This window comes from Lissotriton helveticus, chromosome 1_1, assembly GCF_964261635.1.
Source record: "Lissotriton helveticus chromosome 1_1, aLisHel1.1, whole genome shotgun sequence".
Lineage (NCBI taxonomy): Eukaryota > Metazoa > Chordata > Amphibia > Caudata > Salamandridae > Lissotriton > Lissotriton helveticus.
In genome coordinates, this window is record NC_136057.1 from 1576885557 (window position 1) to 1576909700 (window position 24144).

At 45.3% G+C, this 24144-nt stretch overlaps 2 protein-coding genes across 4 annotated transcripts in view; one reads left to right on the forward strand and one right to left on the reverse strand.

The window, feature by feature from the left end:
• Positions 1-16405, forward strand: part of LOC144828766 (volume-regulated anion channel subunit LRRC8A-like) — a 1419577-nt gene extending 1403172 nt beyond the window's left edge. For all 3 annotated transcript variants that reach the window (XM_078687240.1, XM_078687221.1, XM_078687230.1), the window contains one exon: positions 15449-16405. The gene's annotated coding sequence lies outside the window, so the exon portion shown is untranslated. The remainder of the gene's footprint in view (positions 1-15448) is intronic.
• Positions 16406-16543: 138 nt separating this feature from the next.
• Positions 16544-24144, reverse strand: part of GLRX2 (glutaredoxin 2) — a 232659-nt gene continuing 225058 nt past the window's right edge. The window contains exon 4 of the mRNA XM_078687253.1: positions 16544-17380. Coding sequence (XP_078543379.1) covers positions 17261-17380 — 120 coding nt within the window. The 3' untranslated portion in view covers positions 16544-17260. The remainder of the gene's footprint in view (positions 17381-24144) is intronic.

Genomic DNA, 24144 nt, shown 5'->3' on the forward strand with positions numbered 1-24144 from the left:
AGAAATCCTCTACTGCTTCTCTGCCTGTCACACCTCTCAAACAGGCTTCGTCGACGAAGAAAGCACCATCAACGGACCAGACGCCGAGGACTTCCACTAAATCCCCATTTTCTATGGTGACTACTACATCATCGACGGCTGTGGTGACGACATCGTCGACGATCACGGTGACGACGATTTCGGCAACGACGAACACTGTGTCAACGATTGCATCTACAACTTCGCCGACGGGAACATCGTTGACGAGGGCATCGACGGCCCCGTTGACGGGCGCTCCGTCGACGACAGTGTTTAAATCACCCTCTCGACCAGTGTTGATGACGATCATTATCAGGCGTCTTCCGTCATCTACAGCGCTGTCGATGGATAGAAAGCAGGCCATTAAAGGTCTCCATTTGGTTCCAAATTTACCAGATTTGTCACCTTTACCGAAGATATCACTGTTGCTTCCTTCTCACCTTCTTGATACGGAGGAATCAGGGGATGAAAGTCTGTTTGGCCCCACTTACAGCCCCTCACAACTTTGATTTAAATGCCAGGACACTTATGAGGAGGAGGAGGTACAAGGACAGGACACTTCAGAATATATAGGAGGGGATTACTCGTTCAGGGGTCGTTCTCAGGCCCAACGATACAACTCTTTCCAGGAGCACTATCCTTATGAGACTTATGAAGAACGTCAGGAAGTTCAGAGAGATTCCATGCTGGTGCCAATCTCCCTGGTCACAGACCTTAGGCATATGTTAAATGACTAATATAAAAGATTTCCGGACTCTCATGCCCCGGTTCCATTGACGCCTGGCGGTCCGAATATTAAGGTTGCTTCGCCTCCACCAGTGGTTACTACGCCGCCTGTTGCACAGGTTGAGAAACAAGCTCCTCGATGCATTACAATCCTGGATGATTACATTGAGAGTGAAGTAGATGATCAACTCGAGAAAGGTGAGCTCACTCAGGATCCGGACCTACTTGGTCAAGAATGGGATGATTATGTGGCACCATCTTCGCCATCGCCTTCCCTACCTCCAGCTACTTCCCCCAGGGGAGATATTGGGAGCTTTCATGAAGTTCTCGAGAGAGACTCTAAAAGATTCAATTTGCCTTTGCCTGTGGTAAAAACCGAATGTTTCCTTTATGATTTTAAGGATGCAACAAAGAAATCAGTTTGATCCATTCCAATTGTGGATTACATTTGGAGTGAAGATTTAAAAATTATGAAGCACCTGATTCTGCTCCGGCATGTTTGATTGGACATCATCGTCCAGATTCAGTTATAATGCAGGCTGCGCAAAGGCGTTCTAGGAATCCGCAATCTCTGTGCTCGGTGCCTCCAGACAGGGAAGGTAAACGACTGGACAGAATCGGCAAACACTGTCAGTTATGGTCAGATCTGACTCCTCTTCTCGAACACCTACAGAGGATAAAAAGAAAGAAGCGAAGGACCTCCTGCTGGAGGGTGCTAGAGCGTCTTCTGAGGTGATTGATTTGGCAATGGACTTGTCTTCGATTTCTATGCTTTCAGGCAAATGGCTCGTGCAGCAGTTCTTCACAGACAGAGCTGGCCTAGGGCAACAACCTTCCGCCCTGAAGTTCAATCGAAAGTTCTGGATATGCCCTTTGATGAGGAAAATCTGTTTGGAAAGCACGTAGATGAAGAGCTACAAGGGATCAAAAAGGATACTGAGACAGCATGTTTCTTTGGCACGTTGCAGCAAAGGCGTTTTCAGCCCTTTCGTGGAGGTAGAGGAAGAGGTCAGTTCCAGCAAAGACTGTCCTCCCAGTCTTACAGATATCAACCATATTCTCAGAAGAGATACTGACCACAATATGGTGAACAGCAACAGCAGCAATTTCGTGCGTCCAGTCTATCATACAACCAGCAATCAGATGGACGCAAGCCTGCAGGACGAGGAAAATCACAGGATTCCTCAAGACGTCAGTGACATTTGTCTTCGGCCAGCCACCTCATCTCTTTTTCAACCTCTACAGTCCCGTCTCTATTTCTAAACCAATGGGAAGCCATCACGAAGGACAAATGGGTACTGGACATCATTCAACACGGCCACACCCTAGAATTTGTCCGCAAGCCTCCTCAAACTCCACCTCGAAGAAAAATGAATCATCATCATCTGTTCTTGTTAAAAGCAAGAAATTTCGACTCTACTAAAAAAAAGGGGCGATAGAAAAAGTGTCTTTCAGACAACGAGGGAAGGGCTTTTATTGCAGTTTCTTCCTAATAAAGAAAAAATGCGGGAAATGGAGACAGGTCATGGACCTCAGGCTGCTGAACAAATACATCAAGAAACGGTTGTTCAGGATGTTGTCTCTTCAAGAGACTCTCTTATTAATAAACAAGGGAGATTTTCTAGCGTCTCTCGATTTCTTGGACGCATACTTTCACATCTCCATTCATGCAAGGCATTGCCAATTCTGAAGGTTTGAGGTGGCTGGGGATCACTTCCAGTTCAAGGTATTGCCATTCGGCCTTCGCTCAGCTCCCAGTGTCTACACAAAATGGATGGCTCTGGTAGCGACTTTTCTTAGGAGGCAGGGGCACCAGGTTTACCCCTACCTGGAGGACTGGCTAGTGAAAGGAGATACATTTCACTCTACCAGAAAATCTTCGCGGGCATGTCAGCGGCTCTTCTAGTCTCTGAGGTTACAACTCAACGTAGAGTAGTCGCAATTGATTCCAAGTCAGAAGCGTATTTTTCTAGGGGCGTTACTGGACACCAAGTCGATGAAGACATTTCTCACTTCAGAATTGAAGCTCACGATAAGGCGCTTAGCAACCCTTCTACGAGCAAGAGAGTCCACTTCTGTGAGAGTATTCAAATCCTTTCTGGGGTTGCAGTCATCATGCATTCCAGTGATTCCAAATTGTCAACTGCACATGAGGCCTCTCCAGGAGCAGTTAGACTTGCAGTGGGTAAAGGCGCACGGCTGATTCGATGACATCATCTCTCTCTCTCACACACAATGAAGCAGCCTCTGTCATGGTGGGAAAAAGAAAGCAATCTCTTTCCAGACCTCTCATGCCAACCAGCACAGCCTTGTTACATTATGACAACGGATGCTTCAATGGACGGCTGGGGAGCGCATCTCCAGAAATTACAAATCCATGGAAAATGGTCGGTTCAAGAAACGTTTTTACACATCAATCTTTTGGAACCAAGGGCAGTTTTTCTGGGACTGCAAGCTTTTCTTCCAAGAATCCAAGGATCCTCTGTTCTGGTAAGATCAGACAATACCACGACAATTTTCTATCTTGCCAAACAAGGGGGCACAAGGTCTCTCACATTGTCAGAACAGGCCCAGGAGATTTGGAGATGGCTAATTCAGCACAACATAACGTTGCAAATAGAGCATGTTCTAAGTGTTGACTACGATTGGGCAGATTATCTGAGCAGAACCAGTTCCCAATGTCAGGAATGGGAGTTAGACGTGGAACAGGTGCAACGAGTCTTCAAAGTGTGGGGCACTCCGAAACTGGATCTTTTCGTAACAGAAAGCAAAGGGAAGTGCGAAAGGTTCATCAGCAGATTCCCTCATAAGAACTCTTGGGGGAATCCCCTGCAGATGCGTTTCCGCCGTTTCACCTTATCCCAAGAGTATTGAGCAAGATGAAGAAGGAACCATGTCATCTCATTCTCATAGCTCCGGCATGGCAGACGTAGTTTTGGTTCACAGGGCTTCTCCTGTGCTCAATATCTACGCACAATCTCTTTCCTCCACTGCCAAACCTACTGTCAAGGAACAACAGTCAGATTATTCATCCTCTAATAAAATCTCTAAGTTTGTCAGCTTGGAACCTCACAACTATGAATTCACAAATTTAGACATCGTTCCGGATTGCAGGTCCATTCTCCAGCGGGTCAGAGCTTCTTCAACTAATAGGTCATATGCTGCAAAATGAAAGAGATTCTGCACTTGGTGTGCGGAAAAAGAGTTACATCCTTTGCGGTCAACCCCAGAACAGGTTTTTCCCTACCTGTTTCAATTAGCTAAGTCTAAATTGGTTCACTCAGCAAACAAAGTACACTTGACGGCAATTTCCAGTTTTCGCAGAAAACCAGGAGAACTCTCCTTGTGGTCAACAAGAATTGTTAAAGAATTTATGAAAGGCCCCTTCAGGGTTTTTCCACCCTTAAAGCCCCCTGCAGTCCCATGGGAATTAAACACAGTACTAGCCCAATTGATGAAATCGCCTTTCGAGCTCATACACAAGGCTGATTTAAAATATGTTTAATGGAAAACGGCTCTTCTTTTAGCCCTCACATCGGCTAGAAAAATGAGTGAAATTCAGGCTTCCACGTTAGCAGCACCATTCCTTCAATTCAGACAGGACAAGTTATTATAGAGAACAAATCCTCAATTCATTCCTAAAGTTCCAACTTCTTTTCACTTGAATGAACCAGTTGTACTCCCCACGTACGTATGTTCTTGTGTTCTCGGCCTGAGCCCAGCAGAGCAGTGACTGGAACCAGGCCCTCTCTGCGGGGGGTTGGAATAGGGAGGTGGGGGGGGGGGTCAGGTGAATTCCAGCTTCTCGTAATCAGCCTCTAGGCCACTATGATGGTTTGTCAGTTATTTGACGAACCGAACAACTACAGTACAAGTAGATAAAACCTTGGCCAGTACTCGGCCCGTCATAAGAGGTGTGCCCCAGGGCTCTATTTTGAGCCCCTCACTTTTTAATGTTTATATGGCCCCCCTGGCGAAAGTGACCAGGGCATGCAGATTTGACGTGTTGTCATACGCGGACGACAAGCAAATACTGGTCACAATTGGCCCTGACGCAAACGAGACTAAAAGGCGTTTCAGAAATTGTATGGTTGAGGTAAAAAATTGGATGGGCCAAAACCATCTTCAGCTTAATGGCACTAAATCTGAAGTTATGTTATTCGGGAGAGCTAGTGAATACTGGACCCAAGACTGGTGGCCTTCGGAACTGGGGGAGTGCCCTCTCCCAAAGGAATCAGTCCGCAATTTAGGGTTCCACATGGACAATAAGCTATCCATGAGGGACCAAGTCAATCATACTGTGGGCACCTGCTTCGGAATTATGCGGAGTCTACGCAGGGTCTTTAAATGGATACCAGCTGAGGCACGTAAAATTCTGGTTCAGGGCCTAATCGTAAATAGGCCAGATTATGGCAATTCACTTCTCCTCGCCATTAACGAGTGCCATATCAGGAAATTGCAGGTTCTACAAAATACAGCTGCTCGCCTGATTTTAGGCCTACCCAGAAGATCCCCCTCACTGCCGTGTCTGAGAATCCTGCATTGGCTCCCTGTTAAAAAAAGAACTATCTTTAAGACCCTATGTCTGGTCCACAAACACATGTACGGACGAGGACCAAAATATTGGACTCGGAAACTGACATGGTACATGCCTGGCCGACAGTTGAGATCGAGCACTAAGCTACTGCTCACGCCTCTCAGAGTTCAAACTGCCAGAAATGGTGGTCGTGCCTTTTCTTCTATGGCACCATCCCTTTGGAATAAACTACCTCTGAGCCTTCGCACAATTGTTGAACATATGAGCTTTCGAAAAAAACTGAAAACCTGGCTCTTTTGCTAGTTCTACTTTCTGGCCCATCCTCTTCCTTAGGACCGTCTGCATGCGCCATGAGACTCCCTTGGATGTGAAATGTGCGCAATACAAGTATCCAGACTAGACATGAGACCCTGGTCTATATAAAAGGACGTCCCTTTATGTTTCCTAGACCTGTGATACAGTCACAATATGCATACCTCCCAGTTCCAACTCAACGCACGCTCCGTACACTGAGTCAGGGCTAGCAGTGACCGTTCTCCAGTACTGCTGCAGTACCAGGCAGGACCAGAGATTATGAAGCAAGTCAACACCTACCTCACCACATCTTGGATAATCGGCATCAGTACAATTGAAATATTTATTGATTTTGGCTGGTGTTAGGTAGGCTCTGTGTACTAAGTAGTACTGGACGAGTCGGAATCTTGCATTAGGGGGATTCGGGTGGGACTCTCGAGGATGGCCAACCATTCACGCTCAGTGAAAGGACGCTGCAGGTCCTCGTCCCAGTGAGCAAGTAATGAGTTCAATTGTGGCACCGTTTGTGTTCTTAGTGCCCCATCAAACCGTTTGACAAGATGCCGGCCTGTGCCCAGTTTGTGAAAATATTGTACAACTAGGTGCGTGGGCGGCTCCTGTGCCAAGTTGCCCCATGTAAGTTGCAGCATACATACCACTGCTGCATGCAGTAAAGATTTGCCCTGCGGCAAACCCGAGTCCTCTGCTAGTACCTCGAAAGGTAATAGTTGACCTTCAATGAATAAGTCCCCAACTGTCAGAACTCCAGCCTCCTCCCACTGCACCAGCTCTACTCCCATAATACCGCGATTCCTCCTGGGCGTGCCCACTATGGGAAGGGACGGTGCATATGAAATCATGCTGCACAGGAGTTGCAGGCTGAAGCGATAGCAATAATGGTCCACATGAAGCATCAGCTGGGCTGGCGGTCTGCCCCTCCAGCTGGGGTGAAATAGCTCAACCACCTGCGAATGAGTGAGAGCCGGTGCCTGAGTCACCAGGTCCTCCAGCTGACGTGCGCTCAACCATCGCACCACCCATTGGAGATGAGGAGCAAGATAGTATTACTCCATATGTGGCAATGAAAGGCCTCCACAAGTAGTTGAGGGATCCATTTTAGTCATGGCCACTCTATTTTGCAATGCAACCCAGATAAAGTCCCTCAGGTCCGCTTCTAGATTTTTGAACAGCGCTGGCATAAGACAGGTCGGCAAGTTCACAAAATAATACAAAAGGCGCGGAAGCACCACCATTTTTATCAGTGCGAATCGGCCCATAATGGTTAATGGCAATGTGCTCCAAAAGGCCATCTGCGCACGTACCGCAGTGATAGCGCGCAATAGATTACGGTTATGGAGGACTGACTGGTCTCTGTAGATGTGTATACCAAATACGGAAATGTCGACAGTTGCCAATGTGCTGGTCTACCATTGATGATCAGGCTTTGGTTTGGGATGATGGCCACAAAGGGGTACAGGCATGACTTATCCCAGTTCACCCGAAGACCTGAAACGGCTGCAAACTCTAATAGTGATCGCTCCACAACCACGCATGGTAGTCTAACGTCTTTTAGATATATTAGTAGGTCGTCTGTATACAGCGACACCCCGTGCAGCCCATCAACTAATGCGATTCACCACTCCTCTTGCGTCTTGTGCAGCAAAGCGGCTAGGGGCTCGATGGCCAGCGCAAATAGAAGCAATGACAGCGGGCAGCCCTGCCTGGTGCCCCACTCGATAGGAATCCGGCTGGACAGGTATGGGCCCGTCTTGACCCTGGCCACCAGTTGGGGTGTAAAGTAATCGAAAAAGACTCAGGAACTCGTCACCCAAATCATATTTGCGTAGTACAGCGTATAAAAAGCCCCACTCCAGGGTGTCAAACATCTCCTCCAGATCCAGCACTAGGCATCGTGAGGACTCCCAAGCCGTTCCGGAGTAGTGTGCCACCCTATTGAATCGGCGTAGATTTAATAACGTGCTACGCGTGGGTACAAAACCATTTTGGTCTGGATGGATAGAATTTTTGCTGACACTTTGTAATCAGTGTTTAGAAGCACCAGCGGTCGGTAGTAGCTAATTAGCTCTGTATTTCTATTTGGGTTCAGTGGCGATAGTAGGAGAGATTCCCATAGGGTGTCAGGCAGGGCACCCGCCTCCCGCGCCTCATGAAACATCCTGAGAATCTGCAGTGCCAAATCTTGTTGGTAAGCTTAGTAGTATTCAGTCGGGAAACCGTCAGGTCCCGGTAATTTGCCTGTGGCCAAAGAGCTTATCGCCTCCTGGACTTCTAGCAGAGTTAACAGCTCATTCAGCTCATCATGCTGTTCGTCAGTCATTTGTGGCAAGGTCAGTGGAGTAAGAAAGGTGTCCATATCTGAGGGCCCAGCAAATGAGTTGATTGGTACACCGCAGTGTAGTGTGTTGTAAATTCCACATGTATATCATGTTGTTTAGTGAGGATGCGCCTATTTGCGGATTGTAAACACAGTATGGGCGCTTGTGTCTGTTCCTGTTTGATCATATTCACAAGCAGCCTACCCGCTCTGTCTGCTGCTGCGTGCATACGTGCTGTATGCAACGCATAATTTAAAAAACGCAGTCTCTCTAATACCTCTGCATGTTTTTGCTTTGGTGTTTCTATTTCACACCTCGCGCTAATTCAGCTTCCAATTTCGACAATTTATTTTCTGTGTGCGTTATTTCATTGTCTAGCTATTTTCGGGCGCACCAACTCAGACACAGATATTGACCTCGGATCGTGGCTTTGCTTGCATCCCACAGCAATCCTGAGTCAGCCACCGAGCCTGTATTCTCTGCAAAATATGTGTTGATCGCCGTGCCAACTGCTTCTCTGAATGTGGGGTCCTCCAGTGCCAGAGGCTGCAGCCTCCATACGTGCGTAGTGAGCCCCACTTCCTCCCCCTGCAGGCACATTATACGAGGGTTATGATCTGAGTGAGTTTAACCCAGGTAATCCACACCTACGCACTGGGTAAGTATCAGTCGATCTGCAACTAATCGGTCAATACGAACATGCAGGTCATGCGGGTGGGAATAGTGGGAGTATATGTGCATCAGCGGGTGTAGCAATCTCCAGACATCCAGCAATCCCCAATGATGCATCCACTTTCCCAGCCCCCGAGCATCAGATATTGCTGTCATTTGCAAAAGTGGTGGGAACGATCTATCTAGCGTGGTGTCAAGTACTGCATTAAGGTCTCCACCCAACAACCAGGGAACATCACACCAGCGCGAGAGCTGACCTGTCAGTGTCTTCCAAAACTCTTTCTGATTAGTGTTTGGGGTATCGATGGAACCCAGCACTACCGGTTTCCCATTTAGGCGCCCTTTGGAGAGGACATATGTACCATGTGGGTCAATTTCTGTCGCCTCCGGCTTAAACGGCATTCTCGGTCTGACCCAGATCAGAGCCCCCCTAGCAAAAGAGGAGTAGCCCGTTGCTAATATCTGCCCCCTCCAGCGCTGCTGCAATCTCCCTATCTCTGGCTTGGCGATATGGGTCTCCTGTAGGAATGCCACATGGGCTTTATGCCACTTGAGATAAGCTTAGACTTCGTACCTACAGGACGGTGTGTGCAGCCCCCTGACGTTCCAAGCAATTATATTGGTGTGTGACTTACATAGCAGAGACAGAGTGTCACTGCATGAGTTTAGTGTGCCGTGCTTGACCACAGTCGCCTGTCATGTCCACGACAAGCGCATGATGTATCTTCAGTGCTCGGGTGTTTGGGTGCATTTTGTGTCGAGGAGTTGTGAAAACAGAAAGCCATGTGTGGCTAAACTGAGATAGAGCAGAGGGACAACAGGTATCTGCCCAAACTAAGAACCATGCCATGTGGCAACTAACGGCAACGTACGCAGAGTTAAACATAGTAGGGGCGGGGTGATGGGTAGAGAAGTCTGGCGCGCAGTGGGCGTTACATTATTATGGACTCATTATATAAAGGCGCGATCACACGCTATGGCTCGGTGCCCACAAGGGAGTTGTCAACTGGCGATCAGCACTGGGCAAAGATGAGCAGGCACGTGTCAGCACAATGTACAGCTACATAGGCCAGTGTGTCTCATGAATCGTGCGTATGTCACCCCCTGCGCTTGCGGCCCCAATTACATACGCAGAGGATGTCTAGAGTCGAGGCAGTCCATCACATCATGTTATCAGCAATCTGCGGAGTCACCATGGGCAGCGGCTGTGAATCCTCGCCCACATCGCCAAAGAGCCGCCCTCGCTGGATGAATGTTCCGAAGAAGCATTAGTGTCTTTGCTGGGGCGCCTTTCTCTCATGCTTGTCACTGCTCTCAAAACACCCTTCTGTTCCTGCAGTACCTGCTCTGGGTTGGGAGCAGTCGCTAGTTGGCTTGATGGTTCTCCTGAGTGTGTTCCTTGGCGTTGCCTGCGTCCTCTACGGACTCTCGGTCGCAGTTCCGCATTATTTGCCCTCTGGCTCGGCGAAGTGTGGTGGCCCGCAGACTCAAGCAAGTCCCATCACTGGCGTCGTTGAAAAAATGAGTGGACCCATCTGCAACCACCCGCAGATGATCTGGGAATACTTTATCTTCAGTTCCGGTATACGCTTCTTCACCATGCGAAGTATATTATTTTGCCTTTGCATCCCCGAGGCATAGTCCGGAAAGAACAGGATCTGAGAATTGTCCACCTTAACTGTTTTCATGTTCCTGGTTTTACTGAGAACTGCATCTGTATCCCTGTAGTTAAGGAGTCAGAGAAGGAAAGGACGTGGTCTAGCTCAGCCTGATGGTACTCTATGTGCTCACTCTACTGCAAAGTATGAAGAGAGAGAGTCCTCCAGCATCAAGGATTTCAGCCAGGCCTCTGTGTATGTGGGGGCATCCCTGCCCTCCACACCTTCCGGTAGTCCCACCACTCTGACATTGTTTCTGCGGGAGCGACCTTCGGCATCGCCCACCTTGCGCTCCAGGGATTGTACTTGTGCCTTCAGTTAACCCATCTCCACGGAGAGCTCCCTGGCAATCGGAGCGATTATTGCTGTTTCCGCTGCCAACTCAGTCACTTTTCTGGACAATTTCTTGTGATCCGCATGCAGGAGCGTGAAGTCAGACGTGACTTTGTCTATGCGGTTTTCTGATGTCGTTCTAGTCTGCGCAAGTGTTTCACTTATGTTGGTTACTGCTTGAAGTACTGAATCGATGTTTGACTCTAGTGTAGAGGGTCCAACTATCCCCAGGTTTCCGGGTGGCCCCATGGTATCCGGTGCCGACTGCGTGTGGGTGACTGTTCATCCCAATCGAGGCTTACACATCACGGATAGGACACTATGCACAGTCCACAAGTTGACCAGTCTAACAGTGGGCCCCCAGTTGTGTTTAATAGGCCTGGGCGATGGTTAGTCTCTGTAGTGCTCCAGTCACACCCCTGTAAGCGGCCCCAGGACAGCACGGCTATCGGGCAGCAAGGTTCAGGGCCTCAATGTTAGCGCGGTCCGTGTTCTGCGTCACTGCCCAATGTCTAGTAGTTTAGTAGCGTGCTGACTATAGTAAGATTCCACAGGTGTTCACTTGCTCGGCTTTAAGCCTGGCTTCAAACTTGCACCACTGGCTAGCATATCACACATGTGGGGCGGGGAAGAAGCGACCCACGCATCCCCACCAGGATCACTGGATGTAGTGCGCAATAGCTCCCGTCTCCTGCACCATAGTATATGCACAATCCCCTGTGGGCGCCGCACTTGTGTCCCAAAGGACCCCTCGCTCCGTGTCGCCTGGTGGTGGCGAAGGCGCAGGTCCCCCCAGGGGCACCCAGGCTACGCTCTGTAGTCAGTCTGCCTCCACACAGACTGCAGACATAAGCTATATACAGTCCGGTGTGTTCCCAAAAAGCGGCAGCAGGCTCCAGCCACCGCACAGTTCATTAAAGGAGTCACACCAAGCATCCTAATCCCGGCCACATGCTCAGACAGCTATTTGGAAAGGACAAGGGCACCCAAGGCGCAATTAACTAAGGACCATGGGTAGGTACTGTATTATAAAGAACAAGGGTCCTTAGAGCAAAAAACAATAAAGAGAAGAAATAAATATAGACCAAATGGAAATATATTGTTAGGGGAAATGTCCAGCCGGACAGTTTATTTCCCTGATACAAAGGATACCATGCTCTTTTTGACGAAGTTTTTATCAATCTGCGGGGGTAGCCGCGGGCACTAAGTTTAGCACTGAGTAGATGGGCCTCTCTGAAGTAATCTTCCTTTAGATAACAATTTCTTCTGAGCCTTAGAAATTGTGAGAAGGGTAAAGAGTCACGGAGCACTCTAGGATGATTACTCTTGTAACTCAGTAAGGTATTGCGCTCAGTAGGTTTCCTATAGAGGCTAGTGATGAGGACACCTTCTTTCTCCTGTATGTTTAGATCTAAGAAGGGAATGTTGGTGCGGCTAGTAGTAAGGGTGTAAGTAAGGCCGCTGCAATTAGAATTAAGCCAATGTAGAAAGGGGGGAAGTAGATCCTCACTATCATTCCAAATCATGAAGATATCATCAATATACCTTTTCCATAGGGCGATGCCACTATGGAAAGGGTTAGACGGGATCAATATACGCCCACATTCAAGGTTATCCATATACAGCACCGCCAGGTTCGGAGCAAAAACAGCCCCCATGGATGTACCTTTGATCTGGCCATAGTACTGGCCATCAAACAAAAAATAATTCTTTGAAAGGCAGATTTCCAAAAGCTGAAGAATGAAGAGTGTAGGTATGAAATGCGGTCTCGGACGGTTGTTGAGAACTTTTTCAATGACTAACATTGAGTCATTTTGGGGAATATTTGTATATAATGACTCCACTTCCCCACAAATGTCACACCATGTCACATTTCACTGTATTTATTGGCACGTTTGTTCGTTGCCGCTTCACTCCACACGTGTTTATTCTTTGCACTTTGGCATGCACTAGCCATAGTCACTTCCATGCACTATAGATACGCGGCGCCACTAGTCTTGCTCCTCCCGTTGTTTCCAGTGCCTGTACTTAGCATGGACGACACCCCGTTGCCGGCTGCACCTTGGCATGGTATGAGTCATGCAATCTATGCACGCAGTCTTGGCAATGTTCTAATGACATGTCTTTATCCTTTTATTTCTCCCTTCTTTTCTCATGGTATGGCATATGTACATTCCTGCTAGTGATATATTTGCAAATGTGTAATTTCAAGGCAATTACCCTCTGTCCTGAGGATGAACCTTTATTAAGTATGGTTCGAAACGTCGTCGACACATTACACTAAATGCATAAATTGTTTTATACTTTTTTCTTGCATATGTGTATACTTTAGATTGTCTGGTTTATGGTTTATTCTAATCAGATGTCCTGCTATTGCCTGCTATTTTGTATGTTGTATGTCTTCTCGGTGTGTTAGTCGGACACCGGCCGGTGTCCCGCTTCTATCACACTCAGTGTTCTATTGTTTTAGAATTACCTTTGTATCAGGGAAATAAACTGTCCGGCTGGACATTTCCCCTAACAATATATTTCCATTTGGTCTATATTTATTTCTTCTCTTTATTGTTTTTTGCTCTAAGGACCCTTGTTCTTTATAATACATGCTCAGACAGCGGCTGCTTCTGCTAAGACTTGCTCCGCTGCCGCACTCTCTCAGGCACCTCAGCAGTCTGCCTCGCCCACCGCACGTATCAACTGGCTGCCCGGGGAGGCCGCAGATCACCACCAGGCACCTGTCAGGTCCCAGCGGAGCTGCTCAGTTCATCTGCCACAGTACTGCAGGTCTGCTTCCCGCAGCAGTCTTCAGAGCCCTCTGCATGTGCTGGTGATGTCCCCAGGGCCCGTGCACGTTGTTCAGCGAAGAGCGCTTACTCGTCGGCCCCACCATAGCTCACCAGGGTCTGGGCGGAGTCCCTCCAGCTCACACCAGTACGCACAGCGGTGCCCAGTTAACGCATGCGCCGCTCTTTGCCAGTAGTGGAGCGCCGATGCCGTTCACCATTGGTTTACGGGCACGCTCCGCACTCAGCTCCACGACTATTGTGTCTCCGCCGCAGCTCCTAGTCTCGGGCAGAGACTCGTCCGCAGGCCACACCCTCCGTGCCGCAGTGCTGCACCGGGACGGTCCGCCCCCCATCGAGCGCCAAGAAACGTCAGGAGCACCCCGACTTGATCAAGGTGTCTCAGGGCGCCAGCCGGGGCATAGGAGATAGCACGATTGCTGCTAGCAGTGCAAGATAATTGCCGGATTCTTGAGTCCGTGGACGGAGCCTCTCAAAGTGCGTCTGCCATCTTGGACAGCTAGCCACACCCCCACCATCTATGAAAGATATCAATACTGGAGAACCACAGTGTACAGGTAAGTAACTTGTTTTTTCTGGTCACAGGTCTGCTCCAGGGGAAGTCTCGCTTAGGCTTGGAATTTGGAATGGTTCATGAAATGATAACCATTGATGTGCTATTTACGGAGCTATAAAGATAGCGCAGTATGAGAAATAAACAGATTGTATATGTTCTATGCATTAAGGGGAAAGAAGTTTGTGGTTTGGTCCACCTACTTTTTACAGTGTATGTGGTGGTTGGTTTGTACCCGTCACACTCTTTTGTATATTTATGTCAAACTCCTTTTTTGAGGGACTGACGTCAAGCCTGTTCCTGCCTCACCCACACACCATAATCTTCCAGGCTACCTATATAAATGTGTTCTCCGGAGGATAACACAGTGACTGCAGGGCATATTTAACACCTGAAGTAAGTCTAGCTTTTAAGCCAAAAGTGCATAACTTCCTGGGCTATGTGCAACAAGTCTAAAAAGAAAAATATTGACCAAGCCAATAGGTCTTGCCTAGGTGATACTTATCGGCTTTGCCAAAGTGTGTTCATTCTAGTTTAGGGTTAGGAGACAAACATTTAGTCTGTAAAAAGCTGCGGTTTTATATCAGCTAAATGGCTTTCAAGTAACACACACAAACACAGATATATATTCATGCATTTAGGCTAAGATTTACTAACATTTTGTGTCAGGGATGTGTCACTTTTTTGACCCAGTCCTGGCACAAAATGTATAAATGGATTCATTAAGCCACACACAGCCAGATTTTTTAAAAAAAGAAAAAAAGTAATGCAGCACATAGCACTGCCTTGCATTGGGGAGGCGTTCCATGCGCGTTCCCGGGCATACACCCATGTTTTTTGACAAAAATCCAGATTTAACAAAGTTAGTAAACCTGGATTTTCACCAAAATAATATGCCTACCCAAGGCAGGTGTAACAATGAGAAATATCTTCATTTCTCCTCGTTATTTCCTCTTTGCCTGTGTGCTGCATTTTGCAGCACACATACAAAGATAAATAAGGTATCCCTTCCTGCACAAAAACTATTCTAACCACAACACAGGCACTTATGTGTTATTGCGCAAGAGTGCTCATGTTGGCACTAGGCTGCCACAAGTGCACCAGCACAAGGTGACCGCAGAAGTGTACTATATTTTTGTAAATATGGTGCACTCCTGCTCTCCCTTTTACACAACAAAGCAAGTCCCATTTTTAGCTGATGCTGTAATCCCCCTGAATGCCCTTAAAAGTGTTGTTTAGGCATAAGTACCAGGATCTTTGTTTTGCCTCATTAAGCAAAAGGTCCTTAACACACATGAACGCCTTTACAGCAGTTACAGACTAGACTGATCAGTTTCTCGCTCTTACACAGGTTCCTGTCTTAAACTCTGGAGTAAATCTATATTTGGTCGCTAAAAGACTGCTATGATATAGGTACTAAACTGGCTAGATGATAGTGGCTAGTCCCGAAGACATAAAATAAAGAATGTAGCCTTAGAGGCAGAAACCCTTAATCTTCCTCTGTGTTTTCTTTCAAACAGGAAGAACATTAACTACTGAAAAATCCGCTGCGAAGCCACAGACTGCATATGCTGAAACATTATCACTTTGATTCAAAGACGGATGCAAGGTCGAGAGAAAGTGATTGCCGCCATTTTATACTGTGTTGAGTGTAGATTCCTTTCCATGTGCATATTGCAACCCTATTAGGAGAGTCTCCGAAAGGCAATACTCATCTGAATGAATTTGCAGCTGAGACAGGCTGAACTGGCAAAAAGCCTGTAGCTGTGGCCCAGTGAAGAAAAGAAAACTGTGAAGTACTGGATGGAACTCAAAACTGATCAGAGAGATACAAACAATCCATTGGCGACTACTTGAGCAAAGTGGTTGCCATTCATTTGTTTTAAGATATCTGGGCCCTGCCCTCCCAAGTGAGAAATGTTTTCATTCTAATATCTACCAAGGCTTATTAGTGATGCACAGTATGAGCAACTTGTGCAGGCATACTTTCACCAGGAACTCGTAAGTTTCACTTCTGCAGAAACAGGCGCGTGTGTTATGTGTGCACCAATCAACAGGCAAGAGAACGGCACTCTACTGGTGAGGTGTTCTTACCATCAGTCCAGCTTGGATTTTGAAGATATTATGTTGGTCTTCAAAGTTTCCACCAAATCTCCAAAGCTCTGAAAACGAGAGTTGAAAGTGCACTGCTTGTTGCTGTGTCTTGTGTGGTCCGTGTGCTTTTTCATGTAAGGCATGTATGCGTACTGAAACAAGTTCATCATGCCATCGCCCTGCACTAAAGACCGCACAAGCTGGCCAACACTAGAGGGCTTTCTTTGATCACTATATAACAGGTAACTCTAATGTGTTCAGACGCACTGTGCTCATACATTTTGCTTAAAATAACCCCTGCTGTAGTTGTATTTCAGTGTCAAGTCTACAAGAAGTGGTAGCCAATGAATTCTCCTACAGATAAATTGCTTTATTCCCATGATTTATAGTGTGTCTTTCTACCACCCTTTGGCAATACTGTAAACCTGCCCGATTATGATTGTTTGATCATGTAAAAACAGTTGATGTAAATATTTGCTACGTGTTCTTTCTAAATTGGAGTAAAAGTCTTACAACATGTATTCTGAAAAAAAATCACTTTAATGAACAAATACATAATTGTGTATTAGCCTTTCAAATATAATCAAAATACATTCATGAGACTAGTAAAACTGAATAATTCTAACAGAAGATACATTCCAAATAATCTGCGCCGTACAAAGATTGTGGCAATAACACTAGTACAGTTTACTGATGCCTTAAACAAGAATACTGACGGTGCAACCCCATAAAGTATACATACAGATACTGTACCACAGAACATTAACAGTATTTCACTGGACAGCCCTACGAGAGTCCCCGTACAAGACTGCAATCTTCATTGGCGGTTCCTGTGTCCCCAAGGAAATCAAACTATGGCAACATTGTTTTGATTGTCAAATTGTAACTGTAGCAGCTATATGTAAATCTGAAAGTTCTCGGTCACTGAATTAGAGACACCAAAATCAATTTATAACACAGCCCTCACAATGAGAAAACGACTTCATGGCAATGATACAGAGCTTCATATGTTCACAACCACCTCTACTAGTTTCAACATAAACAAAACAAAATATTTTTGCTTCCAATTTTACTGGGAAGCTTTAAACAATTAAAATATTAAAAGAAGGCAGACTGCTCCATTACGATGATATAAAGATACTGCTTCTCGTACTTGTTCATATGGCTTCTGCTGAAGCACATCCACAAGCAACTACGTTCCTTGCAAGCAGGGTACCTGTTACAAGACATTTATATTTTCAATGTTCATAGCTCGCTGCACATTGCCGGACAAGAGGGAGAAGCTTTCCTTGCTGGTGAAGCTTGCGAGTGTCTGTCCCGCCACCAATACACGTTCCGTTCACAAACACCCTTGGAACCTAACATGGATAAATATATAAAACAATTATTGTGAGACTTGTTTACTTATAGATATTTGTTATTTAAAGCAATATACAACTTTACAAAATTATACTTTGATCATGTCTGCCTAATATTACAAAGATACGAACATAAAACATTAATGAAAAGCTTGTCTGTATTCAGTCCTTGCGACTCCAGCCTTGTTGCTTAGTAATCCAATTTATAATCACTTGTCACAATTTACTAAGTTAAAAGATCTGCAAGATGCTCACAGGTCTTTGATGCAGGTACCTTAACTTGCATCAGGTTCTCAAGTTAACACCTCATCCTCCTTCTTTGTCAGTCCTTTCTAAATGTGTGAACCCTACCCATAGAGACAGACCAACAAGACCCGGAGTTATCACAGTGCTTTACAGTAAACATTAGGAAATAGAATAACAGTAAGGAATGTACCAGTGAGTAATTAAACCACAAACCATCAAATAGAAGAAGAAAACTAATAAAAATGAACTTTAAAAAAAGGGAAAGGGAGGGAGGGAGGTGCTTCTCAATTAGCAGGTGTTTTAAATGTTTCCTGCAGGGTTCGAATGCAGGATCACTGTATTTCAGGAGGGATTAAGTTCCAGATTTTGGGAGTACTTCACGAGATGGCCTAGGAGATAGTTCTTTTCTCCTTGAACATAGGTGGTTTTAAGAGAAGCGATTCGCAGCTTTGGAGATAACAGAAACCGCATGAAAGGACGAGTTTCTGTGCTAGGTGTTTCATGGTTCCACAATGCAGAGCTCTGAAGTTGAGACAAGCCCCTCTGAAATAGCTTCTTGATTCTGTCGGTAGCTGAGAGAAGTCAACAAGGGCATAATATGGTTGAAACATCTTACTTCATTCAGAGAGCATTTTTCTGCTGAGTTAAGGGTGGTATTCAATGTAGTGAGGTGTGTTTGGGTATTCATGTGAGCAGCACATTCTCATAGTTCAATATGGAGATGACGAATGATTGTACCACATTTGTAAAGTTTGGTTTTGGAATGAAATGTTTGATTCCTCCGAGAAGTTTGAGATTACAGTGAGCCTTCTTTGCAGAGGCTTGAGTTGAAAGAGTCACACTTGTGTGGGTTGTTTCAGAGTGACTTGCCGCTTTCAATTATTAGAAGTTAGCAGTTAAGCATATTGCGAGAGGTTAGGCAGTTTTGCAACGGACAGCTTGCTGGGGTAGGGAGGTGTAAAAGGAAGAGGATTGAGATTGGGGCCGGTGAATAAGGAGCATTTCCATATTGAGTGGGAACGACTTTAAGTGGCTGAAGGACAACTAGACAAGACATTTAGTTGTAGCTGTATATCATCAGCGTAAAGATAGTTGGCGTGGTTTGATGGTTTTAGATATTGTTGTCAGAGGTTCAGTGTGGGATAATATGGGCCCTCGTAGGACCCCTAGCATTACGACTGCTAGATTAGATAGTGAACTGTTCAGTTTAATTTGTTGGGAGTGGTTGTCCAAATAGAGCAGAACTATCGTAGGACTGCTCCACTTATTACCATTCGTTTTTGAGTGTGTGGAGCAGGAAATAGTGATTGACTTTGTTGAACGCTGCAGATAGGTTGGGGATTAGGATTAGGTAGGGGCCTCCATTGTCAAGGAGGGCGAGAATGTTGTTCACGATCTGTTGCATGGCTGTTTGTGCACTACAGCCAGGTCTGAAGTCAGATTGAAAATCGTCAAAAACGTTAAGGACTCTGATAAATTGTTTCAATTGGGTTGAAACACAGCTTTCAAGAACAGGAGATTGTTAGCTGGGTTTAATTTATTCAAGGCTTCAGGGTCAGCGAAAGGTTTTGTCAAATATGGGGTAACAACCTCTTTTCAGGCAGTTTGTAACTTTGCCATGGGTTAGCAAAGAGTTGATCAACAGAGTCCAGCAAGGGGCGATGTGAGCAATAACCTATAGAGTATGGGCAGCTTTGGATCTGTGACATTTGGTGCAGGTCTGTGTTAGCTATTGTTGTGTTGCACTGCCGAACACGGATAGGCTATCCACAGATGCTTCTACATCAACAGTGCATTCAAGGGTCTTGAGGAGGTCCAGTCGTGTTGCGTACCAGTGACTCTAGGGCCAGTCAAATAATGGATATTTATTTAATTGAATAAAAAGGCCAGCAGACTACAGCTTGAAGGTGAGACATGTATTTAAATGGTTAATGGGGATTTATAATGTATGCAAAATCATTTTTAAATACCTTCCGGAAAGTTCTGAAACCTTCCTTTACCCTTCCTTCTAGAATGTTCATGACCTTTATTAACCTTCCAGAAAGTTCTATGGCCTTCTCTTAGTTTCCAATTTAACATGGAAGAACTTCCTGTTTCAGTTCTCTATAAAGAACTTCAGAACAGCTTCTCCTTGCATCACAGTGCAGTAAAAGCCATTCACTTGACAATTTCCTCACCTTGTATCAGAGCTCCTATGCTCTGCTAGGAATTGTTGTCCTCCAGTTTGCTGTTTTCATTCTTGCACCCTGAACTACTTTCCTGCCCACCTCCACAGAATTAACAACATTCCTTTTGTCCGGGTTCCAGCTCCCTAGTCCAGGGGGTTTCTTGCGTCTTTCTTTAGAGGAGTTAACGTCAATCTTTATGGATGCGTCACTAGTGTTTTTCAAATCTCGAGACACATGTTAGTGTCTAACTATTGATTCTAATTTGGTCTAAATGTTAATAATAGCTAACTGAAAGTGAGGATAATTAAGAGTTGAAGCGATAGTATCCATGGGGGACTATGAAGAAGGAGGTTGTTAATAAAGAGGATTTTTTTCCACATTTCAAAGCGGGAGACCCACATCTTTCTTTGGTTGTTTAATTCTCTGATGTGCTTATTCAGAGTTGAATGAGTATGTACCTTAGGCAAGCAGTCCTTTACGTATTTATTGTTATCTTATTACAAAAGGTACGTAGCTATCATGAAGATGCTCTTCTATGTGGGAGACATTATTACATTAGCAGAACTATTGATCAGGGAGCAATAGGGTTTGCATCCGACATTAGGAAATGTGAAGCTTTAAGGCTGATGGAGGCGTGTGGAAGGTGTTAAAATAGGGAATAATTGCAACAACAAATGCTATTGTAGTTGCCAAGTGGGGTGGTGAGGGCATTGTGACAGGGAAGGAATCCCTCAGGAAGATTTTAAAGAACTGAAGGATGCATTTGTCAGTATGTAATAGGGTTCAAAACGTGCTGTTTTGTGGCAGATGAATGGTGGCAGCAATTCAGGGATTAATTGCTCGATTAAAGACACAATTTCCCTGACTACAGGCCATGTTATTAAAATAATTGTTTTTTAGATTCCTTACACTTGCAAATTGCTTCCTATAAATTGCCCACCCTCCACTGCGAATCTTATTAGTTATACAGTTTACTGCATGAGCCGGCTGTTGTTGCCCCCTTAGCTAAACAGGCAACCAGGTTTTATAGTGTTGTTTGACTTATCATAAATGTATTTTTATTTTGGTTTCAAGCGGCTGGCATGGCACCATAGACCACAAGTCTATTCTACAGCAGGTAGGAGTCATGAAAGCTGCACTGTCCTGAACACAACAAAGCTGACTCTGCTTCAGTGTGACGAATTCAGCAGCTCCTCAATGCTACCCAGATTGTGCAGAGGGGACTAAAAGTGATACCATAAGTGCATTAACACCACCTTATTCAAAGCATGACATGCCTGATCTAAACATTATTGCATGACAAAGCTTCATGTCAGTAGCGTTGCTGTAGCAGGAACATACAAAGCATGGTACATCTCAATGTGGATCACACGCAAACCATGGAACCAACTCATAAAGAAAACAATGTCCTTATTTCCTTGGTCTCTGCGTTTAACGCAGCACTTGTGTCTGGCTATTGTTCTTCACAACAGGATTTCGCTTTGACTTTCATAAAAAGAAGATTATTTCAAAAAGATAATCAAGGTTCCACAACACAATTATTTATTTATTTGAATGGTTTTATTTCATCCACTAGATAGAAAACATGCCAAACAGGCATCATTTACTGATCTTTTTCCACTTAGTACATTTGGATGAAAACAAATGTTAGGGCACAAGAAAAAACAGGAAATGGTGCACCAAAGAAGAAACACTACATGATGCAAACTGACACAGCTACTTTAAGTACCATGGAAGGATTCATTATGCCAAGTGCCATGCAACAGTGTCAGATGGTTAATTTTTAAAGCATGGGGAAGGGGGGGGGGGACAAAGTTATATAGTATCCAGTTCTAAATCTGTGGCCCGAAAAGAAGGGTGGTGGGTGGTACTTTTATGAATTCAGAGAGAAAATCTATGGTACACAACTAGGATTACAAGTGAGTACCTTTTCCTTCTTCACCATGGGATTAACTCTATGTCCATAAAGTCCACAGAGTTAACTTGTTGAGTAAAAAAGTACAGAGACACATTACCCCCCCAAAAAGTCGAATCAGCATTATAAATGTCTGGAAAGGCTAGATTTCCCACAAGAACAGCAGTAGCTAGCTGCTTTTCTCCTTGTAGAATGAGCCCAAGGTTTACAAGGCATGAACATATTCACTTTTTCATCACAAGTGACAACACAAGAAACTGTCCATCTTGCTATGTTCTTCTGAGAGGAAGGTAGGCCAGCATAATAATTTACAAGAGCTGCTCGTGGGTTTGAGTGTAAGTCATGCTTCTGTGATGAAGACTGCATCAAGTTTTATGTTGTATAGTGTCATCTATGCCAAGAGTATGGATGACGGCCAAATGAGCATTGATGACCATGATTTGAGAGTGTGTGCTATTGCCAGTACGAGTGTAGCAGTGAAAGGTATGAGAATGAGGTTATTTGTGTGTTTTAAGCATTTTTTTTATATTTTAAACATATTCAGGGGTACATAGGAACATGAAAGTATTTTGATAATCAAGTGTGCCTACAATATGAAAATCTTCTTGTGTCTGCTGTCTGTATGTGGGCTGTGTGTAAGTGCGGGTATGTGAAATGCTGCAGAGGTGGCTTTCCTGTGTTAGTGGTGGGACATGGCAGGAGTTATGACCCCGCAAAAGCCCCCCCACAATTGATGCCCTTGCCCTTTTAGGTGTTGCATGCACAGCGCTTATGAAATATACTGTATTAAATATATATCTTAAAAGGGGCTTACATCTCTCCCTTGCTTTTCATTGATTTGAGTACTAGCCACTTACTTTTACTCTGTTTACATTGGCTGTAGCATACTATTTCCAGTTGTTCCTCTGTGTTTTTCTCTTATCAGTCTCCCATGGCCCAAGTACTGTTTTCATCTGCTTTTCTGGAACTTCTTTTAAGCATGTCAGCACCTCTGCATGCTTCGTGGAAAGCCAATGCTCCGATCGCAACACGCACTCACTGGTTCTCTCGGGGACAAAGCAGGCACCCACTCTAGTGCTCCCTTTCATACCGAGCAGTGCACTCACCAGTCCTCCTGGGGACAAAGCAGAGACCCACTCTAGTGCTCCCTTCGAGCAACTTGTGAAGCACTTTGCAGCCAGCGGGAGTGCCGCATCAAAGGCGGCGCTTGTTTTAAACATCACAGTTTGAACAGCAGGTTAGTAAAAAATAGCCCGGCTCGATGTCACACGTTTACTAGGAAGCTTTACTTCTGTAGTGCTCAGGAAAGGTATGGTGCCTCAAGGATGGTTTAGGCCGATACAGGGCACGCCCTTAGGAATAAATCAAAGTAAATAACTTTTACTTTCTAACAGCATCCCTTAGGCATAATATTGGTATCACTGGGGCACTAAGCCCCGTCTGTACCCCAGGGGCACCATAAGGAGTTAAAATCCACTTGCTGTTGCTTCTTGAGTTGTTGCCATATGACACGTAATGGTCATATGACTTCTGCTACCTGAGCAGCGTTTCCCTGTAACCCCTATTCTGCTTGAGCTCTACGGGTGCTTCCAGTCCATTTCCACCGCTGACATGCTGACCCTAATCAATAAACTGTTGGACTGGTTCAAGTACCTATTCTAGAAGAAGGAGATGGAGCTTACACTGATGGGGCTTCAGTACAGCAGCAAGACCACCATCGTCAACATGACTGCAGTAATTTAAGGCAGGATCGCTGCATCCATGATACAGCACAGTTATATACACCCTCAGAGTTCCCGTTTAGACACCCTTGCTTGTTTTCCATGGGTCTCAGTAATGCGTGGTGGCAAGAAAAGGAGTTTGGCCACCCTTCCTGTACTATATCTGATTTTATTTCCACAGCCCTATGCTCCACAGTCTGCCCGGTTCCTGCCCATTCTACTTTTTCTGTTCACATATCACCCAGTTTGGGACATCTTGCCCTTATTGTTTCACCCACGGCACCTTCCCCTTTCAACCGGTTCCCATTCCAACCTGTTCCCATTCTACCTTTAGGTCTGTGCCTGGGTAGCTCAGATAGTTTATTTCTCCTTTACATTATGGTATCTGGAGCACAATAATTTCCACGCTTCATTACAGGGAGAGGTGACAAATGAGATTAGACATTATACACAGGGACACCTCTATAAAATGATTAAATGTTAACCAAAATTGATGTCACTGCACAATATATTGCTTTTCTCAATAAACAAGTCATAACACTTTTACAGAGTTTTTGTAACTTATATTGCACAACTGCTTATCAAAGCTAAAACTTACAACAATAAAAAACCTTAATATTAATCACATAGGCGAAACCTATTGCGTTTACCAATACTTGTTACTCTTGCAGAGGTGGTGGGGCACCCTGAAGCTCTGTCAAAAATGGGAGAAGG